Here is a 16,355-nt window from a genome sequence, read left to right as displayed (position 1 = left end):
AGGCTTAGTGTGTCTGTGATACGTTGATACATGTTATTGTTCTTGCTGCTGATTAGTTTGCTAATCTAACCTTGGGTAGATCAGTACATGCTAATGTTCTTACTGTGTGGAGGGTTGTATGTTGTTAAAGTTGGTTGCACTTCAGTATGTTGGCTGCAGAGCTGGTGGTAGTATGATTCTTGAGTAGGGGTAACCAGATGTTCGTAGAGTGTATTCGGGACAGTTTCTTAGAACAGTATGTTCTAGAACCTACCACGTACCTGTTTATTTTGGATCTGGTAATGTGTAATGAGACAGGATTAATGAAAGACCTCATTGTAAAGGATCGTCTAGGGAACAGTGATCATAACATGATAGAATTTCACTTTCAGGTTGAGGGTGAGAAATGTGGTTCCATAACTAGTGTCTTAAACTTAAATAAAGGCAATTACAAGGGCATGAAGATAGAGTTGGCTAAAGTGGACTGGGAAAATAGGTTAAAAGGTAAGACAGTAGAGAAGCAGTGGTGGGCATTTCCAAAGATAGTTCATAACTCTGAGCTAAGATATATTTCATTAAGGAAGAAAGACTCCACTTGAAGGCTGTGAACTAAGGAAGTTAAGCGTGGTATCAAATTGAAAGACAAGGCGTGCAATGCTGCGAAGATTGGTGATAGGCAAGAAGATTGGGAAAATTTTAGAAACCAGCGAAGGATGACTTAAAAAAAAAAAAGGGAGAAATTGGAGTATGAGAGAAAACTAGCAAGAAATGGAAAAACAGACAGTAAAAGCTTCTACAAATATATAAGAAGGAAAAGTGTAGATAAAGTGAGCATTCATCCCTTAGAGGGTGAGACTGGGGAATTAATAATGGGAAACAGGGAAATGAAAGAGGCTTTGAACAGGTATTTTGTATCCATGTTCACAGTAGAAGGCACAAAAAGCATTCCAAGAAGAGCAGAAAATCAGGAGGCAAAAGGGACGGAGGAACTTATAACAATCATCAGAGAAAAAATAATGGGAATACTAATGGGACTGAACACGGACAAGTCCCCTGAACCTGATGGCTCTCATCCGAGGGTCTGCAAGAAAGTGGCTGCAGAGATAGTGGATGCATTGATTGTAATCTTCCAAATTTCCCTAGATTCCAGAAAGATCCCAGTGGATTGAAAACCACAAATGTAACATCTCTATTCAAGAAAGGAGGGAGACAGAAAGCAGAAAACCATAGGCCAGTTAGCCTAATGTCTGTCATTGGGAAAATGGTGGAATCCATTCTGGAAGAGGTAGGAGCAGGACATCTATAACATCACAGTACAATCAGGCAGCATTAACATGGTTTTGTGAAAGGGAAATTGTGTTTGACAAATTTATTAGAGTTCTTTTGAAGATGTAACAAGCAGGGTGGATAAAGGGGGACCAGTAGATGTAGTGTATTTGGATTTCCAAAAGGCATTCGATAAGGTGTCACATAAAAGATTACTACACAAGAGAAGAGCTCATGCTGTTGGGGGTGATATATTAGCATGGACAGAGGACTGGCTAACTAACTGGAAGCAGAGAGTCGGAATAAATGGATCATTTTCAGGTTGGCAGACTCAAACTACCGGAGTGCAGATTAATGATTTGGATGAAGGGACTGACTGTATCATAGCCAAATTTGCTGATAATACAAAGATAGGTAGGAAAGCAAGTTGTGAGGAGGATACAAAGAGTCTGAAAAGGGATATAGATAGGTTAAGTGAGTGGGCAAAAATTTGGCAGATGGAGTATGATGTGGGAAAATGCGAGGTTGTCCATTTTGTCAGGAAGAACAGAAAAGCAGAATATTATTTAAATGAAGAGAGACTGCAGAATGCTGCGGTACAGAGGGATCTGGGTGTCCTTGTATAAAATCACAAAACGTTAGCATGCAGTTACAATAAGTAATTAGGAAGGAAAATGGAATGTTGGCATTTATTGCAAGGGTGATGGAGTATAAAAGTAGGGAAGTCTTGCTGCAACTGTACAGAGCATTGTTGAGACCGCACCTAGAGTACTGTGTACAGTTTTGATCACCTTATTTAAGGAGGGACATACTTGCATTGGAAGCAGTTCAGAGAAGTTTCACTTGGCTGATGAGAACATGTTGAGCAGGTTGGGTATTTACTCGTTGGAGTCTAGAAGATTGAGAGGCGATCTTATTAAAACGTATAGGATTCTGAGGGGGCTAGACCGGGTAGATGCTGAGAGGATGTTTCCCCCCGGGGGTGGGATGGGAGGGAATCTCGAACTAGGGGGCACAGTTTCAGAATAAGGGGTCTCCTATTTAAGAAGGAGATGAGGAAGAGTTTCTTCTTTCAGAGGGTCCTTAGTCTTTGGAATTCTCTTCCCCAGAAAGCAGTGGAAGCTGGGTCATTGAATATATTCAAGGCTGAGTTAGAAAAATTTTGATTGACACAAGAGTCAAGGGTTATAGGGGGCATGCAAGAAAGTGGAGTTAAGGCCACAAATTGATCGGCCATGATCTTATGAATGGTGGAGCAGGCTCGAGGGACCGAATGGCCTATTCCTGCTCCTATTTCTTATGTTCTTATGTCACTGATGAGTAGGCTGCTGTCTTGTGGTACAGTGTGGTGTTGGTAGATCGCCATGGCCTCCCTCCCACAGGCCACACACCAGACTGAAGTAACACCAAGCCTGTTTCCCACAGTGAATGGGACAAGGCAGCTGTTGTCAAGCATGCTCAACTCGACAACCGCAGCATCGAATGGTCCAACTCCAAACTCCTCCATCATGCACTGGCATACTGGACACGTCAGGGAGGTCATATGTCTGCTAAAACCATCGGCTGCTGACCTGTGGTTTTTCCCTCTGCCCCTTTGTTCCAACTACGGAGATGAACCTGCAGGGTAAAGGGTGGCTGTCAGTAGGGAACAACTAAACTTATTGTGACTGATACTCACATGAATAAAGATTGTTCTATTTTGTGTGGGCATCTCTCTGTTGGAGTGATGTTCATGAGGCACCACCTCACTGTTATCCTATAATAACATGGTCATGAAAGTGTTAATGAAAATGGTAATAAAATGTCTACTCTTTACTGTACCCTGTTGACCATCAATACATTATTAAACATTGAAATGTTTCGTTCTTCAGCCAATATTGGGGCAGTTGAAGGTCAGGAAGAAAGCTACTTTTTTTTTAAAACAGCACACAGTCTGTAGTCTTTAGAGGACATTACTGATCCTATTCAAAGAAGGGCAGGGGAGTTCTCTCCGGGGTCCTGGCCAATATTAATCCTTTAATTAACATCACTAAACAGATTATTTGGTCATTATCACCTTCCTGTTTGTGGGAGCTTACTGTGAGCAAATTGGCTCTTGTGTTTCCAACTTTCCAACAGCGACTGCACTTCAGGAGTGCTTTGTTGGTTATAAAGTGCTTTGGGATGTCCTAAGGCACAATCTAAATTCCATTTCTTTTTTGTAGTTTCTAATATCCAAGTATCTCCTCCTTTTGGCTTGGTGTCACTTTTTATCTGCTTAACCTCTTGTAAAGGTCCTTGGGATGTTTCACGATGTTAAAGGTGCTATATAACTGTAAATTGTTGTTGATAGTTTGTACAAAATAGTACACTTTATCAGTTAAACTTTTGAACAGTTCCTGTTGTTTTCTTTGCAGGTCTGGGCAGCGGTGCCACCCTGGAAACCGGGAACGTTGGCAGAATTTGTCGTGGCAAGTGCAAATGAAGTATGGTCAAAGAGAACATGGGATTTCTCGCAGCTAATATGTAACTTCTCATCATCTCCTCTTGGTTTTGTTGCAGAGAATAGACATAAAGTATTCTGCCCACCTGAACGTTTTCATTTTTCATACAACAGTTGTACATTCTTAATGTCTCCTGTAAGAGAGGCGGAAGATAAACAGGAGAACTGTTTTGAGCTGGGAGACCTCCCTGGGTACTGGCCCTTATCTACATCTGTGACTTTTAATTATAACAGTTCTTTAGTCCTTACCTCCTTTTTCCAACACAGCCCAGTTTAATTTGTGTTCTGTGTACAGCTGCACTAATTAGCCACAGCCATTTTCAATCAAAATAGTTCAGTTTGTAGAAAATTAATTGACTGATTTATTCTGACCATTGATGCAGAAGTGTATTGGAGTGGCATATTATAAGGCATGCATATTTACTGTCATAGCAGGATGAAATCAGAGATGTTTGTCATATGCATAGGGCTTGCTGCTTGCCTGTAGTGTGAGGTGAAGGAAAAGCTACTGTTAGTTCACTTCATTTAGTATAATAGCACTTCAGCTGAAATTACGTAATGTCATCGCAGCAAATGTGAGGTCGTCCACCCTGGACTTAAGAAAGATAAATTGGAGTAATTTTCTAAATGGTGAGAAATTAGCCACTATTGGGGAGCATAGAGATTTGGAAATCCAAGCGCACACACTATTTAAAGCTAGTAGACAAGTACAAAAAAAATCAAATAGACTATTGGAATGTTGGCCTTTATCTCAAGGGGACTGCAATACAAAGGGGAAGAAATTATGTTTCAGTTGTACAAAGCCTCAGTCAGCCCCCATCTGGAGTAATGCATTGAGTTTTGGGCACTGTACCTCCCAGGAGGATTTATTGGCTTTGAAGTGGGATGGGGTAACAGCGCAGATTAACCCAAACTATACCAGGGCTTAGAGGGTTAAATTGCGAGGATAGGTTGCATAAATGTGGTTTGTATGCCCTTAAGTATAGAAGACTGAGGGGTGATCTGATCGAGGTGTTTAAAATTATTTGCTAGGGAGATGCAGAGAAATTATTTCCTTTTGGAGGTGGAATCAAGAACAAGAGGACATAATCTAAGCCATTCAAGAAGGAAATAAGGATGCACTTCTCTCACCTAAAAGGCTATGGATGTTGGGTTAATTGGAGCTTTCAGGGCTGAGATCGATGGGTTCTTGTTGGGTTCGAATATCAAGGGATATGGAGCAAAGTTGGGTAAATGGAGTTGTGGTACAGACCAACCTTGATCTAATTGAATGGGCGAGCAGGCTCAAGGGGCTGAATTACCCACTCCTGTTCCAAAGCTGATACTTGTCACTGGCCTTGCCTCTCTGGAAAATGGTACAAACTTTCACTGTTGTTTTATCATCCCTCCAAATGTTTCCCTGCTTCTCCTGAAGGCACATGCTTGCTGAGGTACAGACTCAGGGGCACAGGTTGCCCTCTGGTATCTCACTCAGGTAGCCTGTGAGGAGGCAGTGAGCATTAGCATTTACAAAGATGATACCAGAACTGAGCAGTTATACCTAGCAGTAAATATTGAACAGGCCTGGGATCTAGTCTCTACAAAAGAGAAGTCTTAGGGGTGACCTGACCGAGGCCTTGAAGATTTTGAAAGGGTTCAGTAGGGGAGATGTAGAGAGGTTGTTTCCACTTGTGGGAAAATCTAAGACTAGGGCCATAGATGTAAGATAGTCACTAATAAATCCAGGAGAAACCTCTTTACTCAGAGAATGTTAGAATCTAGAACTCGCTACCACAAGTAGTTGTGAACAGAAAGTATGCATTTGAGGGGAGGTTAGATAAACATGAGGGAGAAAGGAATAGAAGGTTATGCTGATGGGGTTAGATGAAGAGGGGACACATGTGGAGCATAAACACTGGCATGGACCAGTTGGGCTGAATGGCCTGTTTTTGAGCTGTAGATTCTGTGTAAGCTCTTTAACCTGTGGGACAAGGGAGAGGAATCATAGCTGAGCCTGAGTTTGCCCTCACTGGTCACACACCTGTATATGTTCCAGCGGGGGCTACTGGACAGTAATCAGTAGGCTGCATCACTAGCCTTCCTCAAACAGGGCTCCCAGCCATATTTTGGCTGACTGAAATGGGGAAACAGTGCCCTCTAGTGCAATATCAGTGGGAGATTTTAGGCAAACGGAAGACAGCCATTTGAGACTAGGATTCAGATTTGTGTTTTCCAAACAAGAATTTTTATCATGCTAATAATATTGTTAGTAAGATATTCTCTTTAGGAATACAATTTTTTATTTTTATAAATGTATCTGTTATGTCCGTGACACTGTATATGATAGAAACTGTATTATCGTTCTACTATCTAATTAACAAAGCTGCTCTTTCAAGTTTTCAGTTACATTATATTAAATGTGCAAGTGTGAGCTGTATTGATCTATCATTTATACAGTTATATTTTGTCAAAGTAGAATTTTTCTGTGTTGTTGATTGTGACAGTACAGTATATTGGCGTCACGGTAGAATATACCTCTGTGACCTTGTCCTATCAACACCGTCTCTTTTGTTATCTCTTGCCCCACCCCTGCTTTATTTGCTTAAAACTTATTACATTTCTAATATTTGCCAGTTCTGATGAAGGGTCACGGACCTGAAATGTTAACTCTGCTTCTCTCCCCACAGATGCTGCCAGACCTGCTGAGTATTTCCAGCGTTTCTTGTTATTTCAGATTTCCAGCATCTGCAGTATTTTGCTTTTATTATATTAGAATGTACTAAAGTTGGGTTGACCATGGAGTTAAATTGATGAATCCTTTTGCACTGAACTCCTGGTCTCTGCAGCAGCTGGCTTACTGGGGAAGGCCAAACACAAAGGCTATGCTGTTGTCAGTCTCTTTTTGGCCCATTTCCCTCCCAACACACTCCTCCTTCAGATTAGCCATGATCTAATTGAATGGTGGAACAGGCTCGAAGGGCTGAGTGGCCGTACTCCTGTTCCTGCGTTCTGCAGGAGACTAGCAGACAACCCAAGGTGTTTTTCATGCACCTGCTAATGTTACAGATGCCAATGACAAAGGACATTTTCTTTGCTGAAAGCACTGACTTCGTCCCAGCGAGCCTCCCGTATCTTTGTATGTGAGCCTAGACAGTGAGCGTTGGATGGTTTTAGAACTGCATGGGCATTACAGCCAAGACCTGATCTTATTCTCTTCCGCTATCCAGATATGTACACTTTCCAGTATGAGGTCATTGGATAGTGATCAGGAGCAGTAGCCTCAGCTGATTTCCATTCTTCTCTTTCCACTTTTCACCCATTGCCACTAACATAGTGAGGCCGATTTTGTTATCCCCTCTGCCAGCTATTTCAATGCAGATCAGGCGTCAAAACTGGCAACTTCTTGGGCTTGGTTCCACAGCAGGTGGACATTTCTTCGCTGAACCATTGGAGGAGTTTCAGTCTCTGGATGATGGTCTGGTTTGCTGGGGGGAAGCTAGGGCACGGAAGGTTTTCTTTTTAAAAGAAGACTGAAAGAAAAAAAGTTGCTTCACTTCAGCTGACTTTACTAACCAGTGGTATTATTTCATATCAGGTGAGCCACAAGCCTAAAGCTCTCAGTCACAGACAAGCTGCAGCTTTACCCTATGTGGCTCTGACAGCGTGGTCAGCCCTGGTGAACAATGGAGGACTGAGAAAAGACAACTGCAAAGGCAAACGGTAATGTTGCCATCATTCACTGGACATGTGAAATAGCACACTTCCTAATGTCTCCAGTATCTGTAGCCAAAGGGGAGCTACAATGTATATACAGCACAGAAACTGGCCGGTAGCCCAACATCCTGTTGTTTCTACTCCACACAAGCCTCCTGCCACCTCTCTTCATCTAACCCCATTAACATATCCTTCTATTCCTTTCTCCCTTGTGCTTATCTAGCTTCCCCTTGAATTGACTAAGTGAGCTGTAGGACGTTGAAATTTAGAATTTGGATCCCTTTGTGCTTATTTTACTTTTACTTCTTGATTTTTCTTCCCTTTCGCACCCAAGGGCCAGACTCTAGCCAGGTGACTTGCTTTCAAAGCTCTGCCTCTCATTCAGCTAGTTGATGGAAAGACTGCGAAGGGAGAGCAGGGCGATTGGAGAGTGATCCACGCTGCACTGTCATGTGCCTCAGTGGAACACTAATATCCGAGATCTCCTAAATTGTTGGAAGTGTCGTTTGTTGGCTTTCATAATGCTGGGATTTTTTTTTCACTTGTTGGTTGCAGGGTTCTGATCCTTGGAGGATCCGGAGGAATTGGTACCTTTGCTATTCAGGTAAAAGGAATGCGTGTTATTAAATTATAAAATGCTCATGTGATGCACCTTGCCACGATTTGCTATGTTAAAGGTGCTGTGTAAATCCAAGTTGTTGTAGAGTAATTAAGATAAAAAATAACCTTGATAAATTACAGATTCTGCTTGGATCAGATCTAAAGTTTCTTCAGTTCCTCCCACTCTTATGTCTTTGGATCCTCTGATGCAGCTGACCATCTGGGGGTGGAACAGCTTCCAATTTTTTTTTTTCAGCACAAGTGCACAGCTTATTCCCAATCCCTGGATTTAAGCTGCAGAAAGTTAATGATTCCAAATACAAACTGGTGTCTCGGAAAAGTACCAGAGTATCAATTTCTCAACATGAATAAACCACCCTAAAGAAAAGCATTGTGTGTACTTTAATGTTGCAAGACAGATCTTTAACTTAATTTATTGGATTTACTGTCTACTGAGGATCCTCAGTTTTCTCACCAATTTGGATTTTATTTTTGTTTCTGTTTCCTCTTCCTTACTGTAAATGGAGTTGATTTTGACAGGCCTCCCCTCATAAAGAAGCAGTCGTTCACAGCTACTTCAATCAGGGGAGCCAGAAAACATTATTCTTTTTTCCTTACTTAATAAACCGTCATTTATTCCAAATTGAATGAGCAACTACAAAAAGAAAGGAGCAGCACAGACCAACATCTTTTGATGTTCCTTGTGCATCGCCACCTCTATTCACCCTTCTGTTTCGACACTCCCTTTAAGACCCTCCCAAAAAACGCACTTCTTGGAACAATCTTTTGGTTATCCTTCTTAATATCTCCTTTGGCTTGGAATCCATTTTTGTTACTGTGATGCACCCTGGGCTATTTTTCATTGTTGAAGGTGCTATGTAAATGCAAGTTGTTATTGATGTACAGCCCAGCAGGGCCATCGCCTGCAGACTGCAAAGCCCATTGTGTGAAAACTACCGCACATTAGAGTTAGGGTTAGGGTTGAGTGCCATAGGCATGCATTTTCTGCGGGATTACCTAGATTCTCCCATTTTATAACCCATGGGTGTCGATGATGCCAATGGTAGCGTCTCCACAGGCATCAGATAGCTGAACCTAAAGTGGGAATTGAACCATCCTGAGCTGCATGCCTCAGCTCCACCAACTGATATAATGGTCTCTGATGAAAAGAGGTTCAGTGGATGAATGAAAAACAATTCACCATTGCGAGATGATGGTCGACAGTAACTTCACCCCCCCCCCCCCCCCCCCACCTGAGATTTCCCAGTTTCTGCAGTGCCAGTTTTAATTCTAATGACTGATTGTTGCTGGACCTTTAAATTGAAATATTCTAGGATTCAATCATAGAAAATGTTAGACCACTCCAGTCTCCAGCTCTGATTTTGTAACTATGGCTCTATTAGGTCAAATAATTTCTACTGACCTCTGTGTTTTACCCCCTATAGCTCTTGAAAGCCTGGGGAGCCCATGTGACCACCACCTGCTCTGAGAATGCTTTCTCCTTCCTAAAAGATTTGGGTGTGGATCACGTCATCAATTATAAAGCTCAGAGCATGGAGAAACAGCTCAAGGATCTGGAAATGTAAGTTATTTGCTGTAAAAGAGGTTGCAGGAAATCTTTGGAAACTCAAGAGTCTTGCTGAATAGCAGTGTGGATTGGAGAATTAGGCACAATTCCAGATTTAGTCATTAATGACTAGAAAATCGGGACTGTGTGAATTGATTCTGCTGACCTCTAAAGTTGGTTCTGTAATTCATGCTGTCATCAGGCAACACTCTGTACCAGGAGCAGAGTCTCCAAAATCTAACCCTAATGTGTTCAAGTCATTAGTTTGTGCATAGTTAAGTTGTAGGAAGTGAGTACACTGATTGGAATGAATGCATTGGAATAATGTTGCTGCATCATTGCCCTCTTTTGAAGTACAGAGTTTAGAATTGAATAAGGAATGGCTATGGGCTGAGGGACATGACATCATGTTCTTTGTACAGTGCCCATGTTAGCTATGCTGTGTTACAAATTTGGTTTTAGTTCAGGTGTGCTCTTTGTAGTTTGTTCATCCAATGCAAATTAATCAAAACAAAAAGCTCTTTGAAATTGTGACATTGCTATTTCTCATCCTCTCAGAACCAGAGAGAGCCATACTGTCAAAGTCAGTGATTTTTCCTTTCTATGTTTGGAACCATGCATCCCCTGCTGTTTTTATCTGAGTGTGGTCCCATGCTGGTGAAGGAGGCTTCTATTGTGAATGTCTGACCCTAGTGAGAATAGTTGCTCTGCATCTCGCCATCACTGGCACATCTTTTGCAGCTGATTCCATCCATGTTAGTTGAGATGAATAACCACTTATTTTCTGGGGGGAGCAGAAGGGAACTACTGAAAGTAGAACAGGAACAGAAACAGAAAATACTGGAAATACTCAGCAGGTCAGGCAGCATCTGTGGAGAGAAAAACAGAGTTAATGTTTCAGGTCTGTGTGACCTTTCGTCAGATCTTCTGTTTCTCTCAGTGGTAGAAATCAGGTTTAATATAGATGCACGGTTCTTCATACAAAGGTTGATGGCTGTATTGAAGTACGTCCGGTAGTAACATGCAGACTGGAGAGTTGTTCAAAATGCAGTTGGATGGTGGGCTTGGGAGAGTTTGAAAGCGAGAGGGAGAAGCTTTGATGAGGTAAATGGCCTTATTTATGTTTTGTGGTTTTGTGCTAAGTCTGAACTTGGAATAGTGCTGTATTGGCTTATACCTATAACTCCAGCCTTCATGTAACATCTCTGTGTGAGGTTAAAAAGTTAGAGGCAGCTTTCTATTATAGGCCTAATCAGACCCAGGATGAGATTGTCTAAAGTTATTACACGTTGGGCTCCCATAGCTGGCAGGTCCCAGAGGTGAAAGAACACCATGTATTTTTCTCCCTTCACTTGCTCCCCATATCTGGTCTCTAAATACAGTTTATGTTTGCAAAAAGAAACAAAATCAAAAAGGAACAAATAAATTTTGAAATCCACAGTTACTTTTCCTCTTTAAATTTCAAATTCAGTGTTTCTCCAACTGGCAATTCTCAGGCTAAGTTTACAGAACAAATAGCTTTAAAACACCCTTCAACGTCACCCCCTCCCCCCGCAGAACATTTTGTGTCATTTTATGACGCTGTGTGTACGAACAACCTTGATAAAACATTCTGTTACAATTTGTCTACTTTTTTTTATTACAAATGTATCTTTTTTTTTACTCTTGACATGTACAGTTTCTTCCAGAGCTTGGCTTCAATCCTCTGCAGGTACCAACAGCTTAGAAGCTGCAAGAATGGTCGATTGTTGCTCTACAACTTTTCACCCTTTTAGGGAACTTTCCGACCTATGTTTCTGACAACAATGCTGCTGATGCCGGTAACTTTAGTTGAAGACACAGACCCAAGCCCTACTATGTATGCTCTGGTGTCCTGGTAACTCCCCTTGAACAATTCTTTTCTCCGCAACCCCAACTTAGAAATCTGAGGAATTTCCATTTCCTCCAATGGGAATTTGTAGATGTGTTCCACTATCTTGTAATATTCATTTATCTTTTGTCCAGGTTTGACTTTATCTTGGATAATGTGGGTGGACATACTGAAGACTGGGCCTTGAACTTGCTGAAGCCATGGTCAGGAGCTACATATGTTACATTAGTAACACCGTTCATGGTCAACACTGATAGACTTGGAATTACGAATGGAATAGCTCAGTCAGGGATCACCTTGGGCAGCAAAATTCTGAAGGTAAAGTTATTTCAGAAACTTAAGTCTCACTCCAGAAATAAGCTGGGCTGACATTCCAGTGCAGTACTGAGGGAATGCTGCACTGTTGGAGCTGCTGTCTTTCCAATGAAATGTTAAACTGAGGCCCAGTCTGCCCTCTCAATTGCGTAAAAGATCCCATGGCACTGTTGTGAGGAAGAGCAGGGGAGTTCTTCCTGGTGTCTGAGCCAGTATTTGTCCCTTGATCGACACCACTGAAACAGATTATCTAGTCATTATCTTGTTATATGTGGGAGCTTACTGTGTGCAAATTGGATGCTGCATTTCTCTACATTACAACACTTCAAAAGTTTTTTTTATATTCTTTCATGGGATGTGAGTGCATTTGTTGCTCATCCCTAATTGCCCTTGAGAAGGTGGTGCTGAGCTGCCTTCTTGAACCACTGCAGTCCATCTGGTGTAGGTCCACCCACAGTGCGGTTAGGAAGGGAGTTTCACGGTCCAGCAACAGTGAAAGAACGACGATATAGTTCCAAGTCAGGATGGTGTGTGGCTTGGAGGGAACTTGCAGATGGTGGTGTTCCCACGCGTATGCTGCCGTTGTCCTTCTAGGTGGTAGAGGTCGTGGGTTTGGAAGGTGCTGTTGAAGGAGGCTTAGTGAGTTGCTGCAGTGCATCTTGTAGATAGGTCACACTGCTACCATGGTGCCTCAGTGGTGGAGGGAATAAATGTTTAAGGTGGTGAATGAAATGCTGATCAAGTGGGATGACCTAACAGTGGCCTTAAAGGGACAAGCCAGGCTCTCAGCTGAGCACCACATCTGGTTTGGACCCCAGCAGTGCCACAAGAGACAGACTAGTGTAGATATATTTCAAATAAAAATAATAATGTGAAATATTTAGGAAATAAAAAGTTGGCCATTTATTTGCTGGCCTTCCAGCACTTGTCTATTACTTCCTCACACATCCCTGCCCTTTCAGGAGAGTTCAAACTGTATTTTGGGATACTGTGACCCTGTGGCATAGCACACTGTCACTTCTGGAAGTTGGGCTTAACTGTAAGGGAACTATGTGAATTGAATTTGGGAATCACAGTCCAGTTTCTCATGGGCAATGGCACAAAACTCAAAAGTGCCTCTGCTTTCACACCAGCAAATGTTGGAGGGATTGTGATGAGCTTCTATTCTGTTGCATTTTTTTTCTGGATTTGTCTCAGGCCATGGTCATCCATAAAGAGGGTAATGAGCAGGTTGTTTGAACTTGATTTTCTTCACTACTTGCTTGGTCTGTTGGTAAAATTCCTGCCAGGCCTATCTGTGAGCAGGCTCTTGAACACAGGAATTGCTCAATAGAAGAAGGCCATATCGGGGTGATGGCTGGGGTGGGGGGGATGGCATGTGATGCATAGCAAACGCTCGCTGATAGACATGAGACAATGCTTTACTTTCAGAAAGAGTTATCCATTCTTAGAAACCGCATCGCTCTGCACATTAATCTAGTCTCTTTTTAGTGTACAGTACATTTCCTGAGAATCTGCTGTTGAGATCACTGAGTCTGATGATCCCATCAGTAATGTGATGCATTATGTCTTGAAGCCTGATGTCACTGTGGGCTTTCTGACCCTGGATTGTGTGATCTAGAAGATGAAAGCGGCATCACCAATTTTAATTTATATAGTGCCTTTAATGTCCCACCATAGCTTTTGAGCGTTGAGATTGATGTGCTGAAGGGCAGGAAGCTATCTGAGCTCAGGAGGGATTGGGGTGATAGTTGTGTGGGACAGGGTACAGGAAGTGGAGCTCTAGCTGAGATGAAGTTTATCCCAGGGTGTAATCGGATGATCAGCCAGAAGGGCAACTGGAAAAGTGAAAGCTGGAGGCGTGGAAGAAGTTTTCAGCAGCAGTGGGTCTGATGTTTCAGAAGATAATTACAGAAGAGGCCGATCTTGAAGCAATTGTCCATCTGGAAGGATCCTGTAGTACTTAAGAACGATCTTGTTTTTACGCTACTTGTTTCGTTACTGTTGGCTATATCACCCCACGTCTAATAGTGTGCTGATTGCCTGGAAGAAATAGCTTGGATTTATGCAGCATTGTAACTTCTCCTCAGGACATCCCAAAACACGTCACAAACAACAAATTACTTTTGAAGTGCAATCACTAGCTACTATCTTCACCTACACTGGCTCACAGCAAGACCCCACAAACAGCGAATGAGCTGATTGGGTCAGTTAGTCTATTCTTGAAGGATGAATTTGCTGCTCTCCTTCAATTAGTGCCAGGGGATCTTTTACAGCCAGCTGAACACACAAGGTAAAGTCTTTATTTAGACTCTTTATAAATCTGTTGCTTTCTGTAATAAGTAACTAGTTATGGGGAGGTGTGAAGTCAAGACCCTGATGAGCTACAAGTCTGAGTTTACCTCATATAATAAAAGCAAAATACTGCAGATGCTGGAAATCTGAAATAAAAACAAGAAATGCTGGAAATACTCAGCAGGTCAGGCAGCATCTGTGGAGAGAGAAACAGAGTTAACGTTTCAGGTCAGTGACCCTTCTTCAGGAGGTTCACAGTGATTCCAATCCTAATAGGTTTTGATATACTCTACATACTACTTCTCACATAGATAATTAGAGGATCTGTATCTCATTGTAACACCCTGTTTCTCTATTATTGCAGCATCTGAGGAAGGGCATTCACTATCGCTGGGCCATATTTGCACCAAGTGGACCAACTCTGGATGAAGTAACGGAACTAGTAAATGAGGGAAAGGTCAGTTTGGATGAAGGGAAAAGAGGTCTTTTACATAGACTTACCCCATTGAATTTACAGCATAGAAGCAGGCTATTCAGTACAACAGGTCAATGCTCCACACAAGCTTTCTGCCAGTCTACTTCACCTAGCACTATCAGCATATCCTTCTATTCCTTTCTCCTTCCTGTACTTATCTAGCTTCCCCTTAAGTGCATTTATGATTTTCACTTCAATTACTCCATGTGCTAGCAAGTTCCACATTCTCAGCACTTGGGTCAAGAAGTTTCTCCTGAATTCCTTACGGGATTTATTACTGGCTGTCTTATATTTATGATCCCTAGTTTTATTGTCCCCACTAGTGAAAACATCTTCTCTACATTTAACCTACCATGATTTTAAAGACCTCTTTTCTAGAGGAATGTTGTGAGATAAATTCTGGTTTTCTTGTTATAATGCAGATTATACCAGTTACTCACATGTGTTTCTCACGTATTGCAAAATTCAAAAAAAGGAGAAATTGCTGGAAATACACAAACAATCAGCATCTGTAGAGTTACACACAGCTTGTGATGTTTTAGATATGTACCTTTCAACTTCTGTTCACTTTTTAATTCACTCTGGGATGTGAACGTCACTGGCAAGGCCAGCATTTATTGCCCATCCCCATTTGTCCTTGAGCAGGCAGTGATGAGCTGCCTACAACTGACTGGCTTGCTAGGCCATTTCAGAAGGCAGTTAAGAGTTACCACATTGCTGTAGGTCTGAAGATACATATAGGCCAGACCAGGTAAGCACAGCAGATTTCCTTTCCTAAAGGACATTAGTGAAGCAGATCAGATGGGTATTTATGACAAGCTGGTAGTTTCATGATCATTATTAAGGAGACTTGCATTTTATTCCAGATTTAGTAATTGAATTTAAATTCCTCTAGTTGCCGTGTTGGGATGTGAACTCTTGTCTCTGGAGTATTAGGCTGGGTCTCTATTACTAGTCCAGTAACATTACCACTATGCTACCATCGCCTGATGCTCACACTGCTTTTTCTTTTAATTTTCTGCAGTGAGAGCTGTACGTTGTTGAAATTGGTTGCCTTAATGGCTGAGGGAGAAATGTTGGCCAGGACACTGGGAGATCCCTTCTCTCCCTCCGATTGCGACAAGGGATTTTTAACATCCTCCTTGAGGACAACACCTGTAACAATGCTGCACTCCATCAGTACTGCATTAGAATGTGAGCCTTGATAATATGCTTTAGTCTTGAACTGGGCTTAACCTCACAGCCTTCTGACTCTGAGGGAAATGTACGACCACCTGAGCTGAGTGGAGTGGTGGGTTACTGACTGTGGCATTCTGTCTCAGTCCTGTCACAAACCTCTCACTGCTGAAGCAGGTGTCCTGCATAAACAATACACTCCTCATGCTGTTCATCTTTCTGCTTAGTCCCCCTCCATCTTGCCACTATCTCATATTTTGTATCCCTCATCCCAGATTCTGTTTGAAAGGGGGGAATTTTATGCTCTCCCCCACAGCGACTTTGGAGTTGGAGAGAGCATATCATCGGGCGGGATGGTGGCCGTGGGGGTGGTGGGGACCCTGCCACCTTCCCACCTCCACCCAAACTGTCTGGCACAAGAAGGCCTGTGAACGGCCCTTCTGCCCCGCTGTCAATTGAGGCCCTTAAGTGGGCAATTACGATCACTGAATCCCCCACTATCAGCATCCTAGGGGTTACCATTGACCAGAAACTGAACTGGAGTAGCCATATATATACTGTGGCTACAAGAGCAGGTCAGAGGCTAGGAATCCTGTGGTGAGTAACTCACCTCCTGACTCCCCAAAGCCTGTCCACC

The 16,355-nt window shown here is 42.4% G+C and overlaps 1 protein-coding gene across 3 annotated transcripts in view; it reads left to right on the top strand.

Moving 5' to 3' along the window:
• rtn4ip1 (reticulon 4 interacting protein 1) overlaps nucleotides 1-16,355 on the top strand; it is a 50,561-nt gene that overhangs the window by 5,102 nt on the left and 29,104 nt on the right. For 2 of the 3 annotated variants that reach the window (XM_068027057.1, XM_068027056.1), the window contains exons 3-8: nucleotides 3,642-3,710; nucleotides 7,302-7,426; nucleotides 7,976-8,024; nucleotides 9,466-9,602; nucleotides 11,592-11,775; nucleotides 14,432-14,524. In XM_068027057.1, coding sequence (XP_067883158.1) covers nucleotides 3,642-3,710; nucleotides 7,302-7,426; nucleotides 7,976-8,024; nucleotides 9,466-9,602; nucleotides 11,592-11,775; nucleotides 14,432-14,524 — 657 coding nt within the window. Of the gene's footprint in view, nucleotides 1-3,641; nucleotides 3,711-7,301; nucleotides 7,427-7,975; nucleotides 8,025-9,465; nucleotides 9,603-11,591; nucleotides 11,776-14,431; nucleotides 14,525-15,566; nucleotides 15,737-16,355 lie in introns of all 3 variants that reach the window. The other variant, XR_010972694.1, reaches the window with a different exon arrangement.

The sequence above is a fragment of the Heterodontus francisci genome, chromosome 3 (assembly GCF_036365525.1).
Source record: "Heterodontus francisci isolate sHetFra1 chromosome 3, sHetFra1.hap1, whole genome shotgun sequence".
Taxonomy (NCBI): Eukaryota; Metazoa; Chordata; class Chondrichthyes; order Heterodontiformes; family Heterodontidae; genus Heterodontus; species Heterodontus francisci.
Note: the sequence above shows the minus strand (reverse complement) of the source record. Positions and strands in the feature narration are given on the sequence as shown.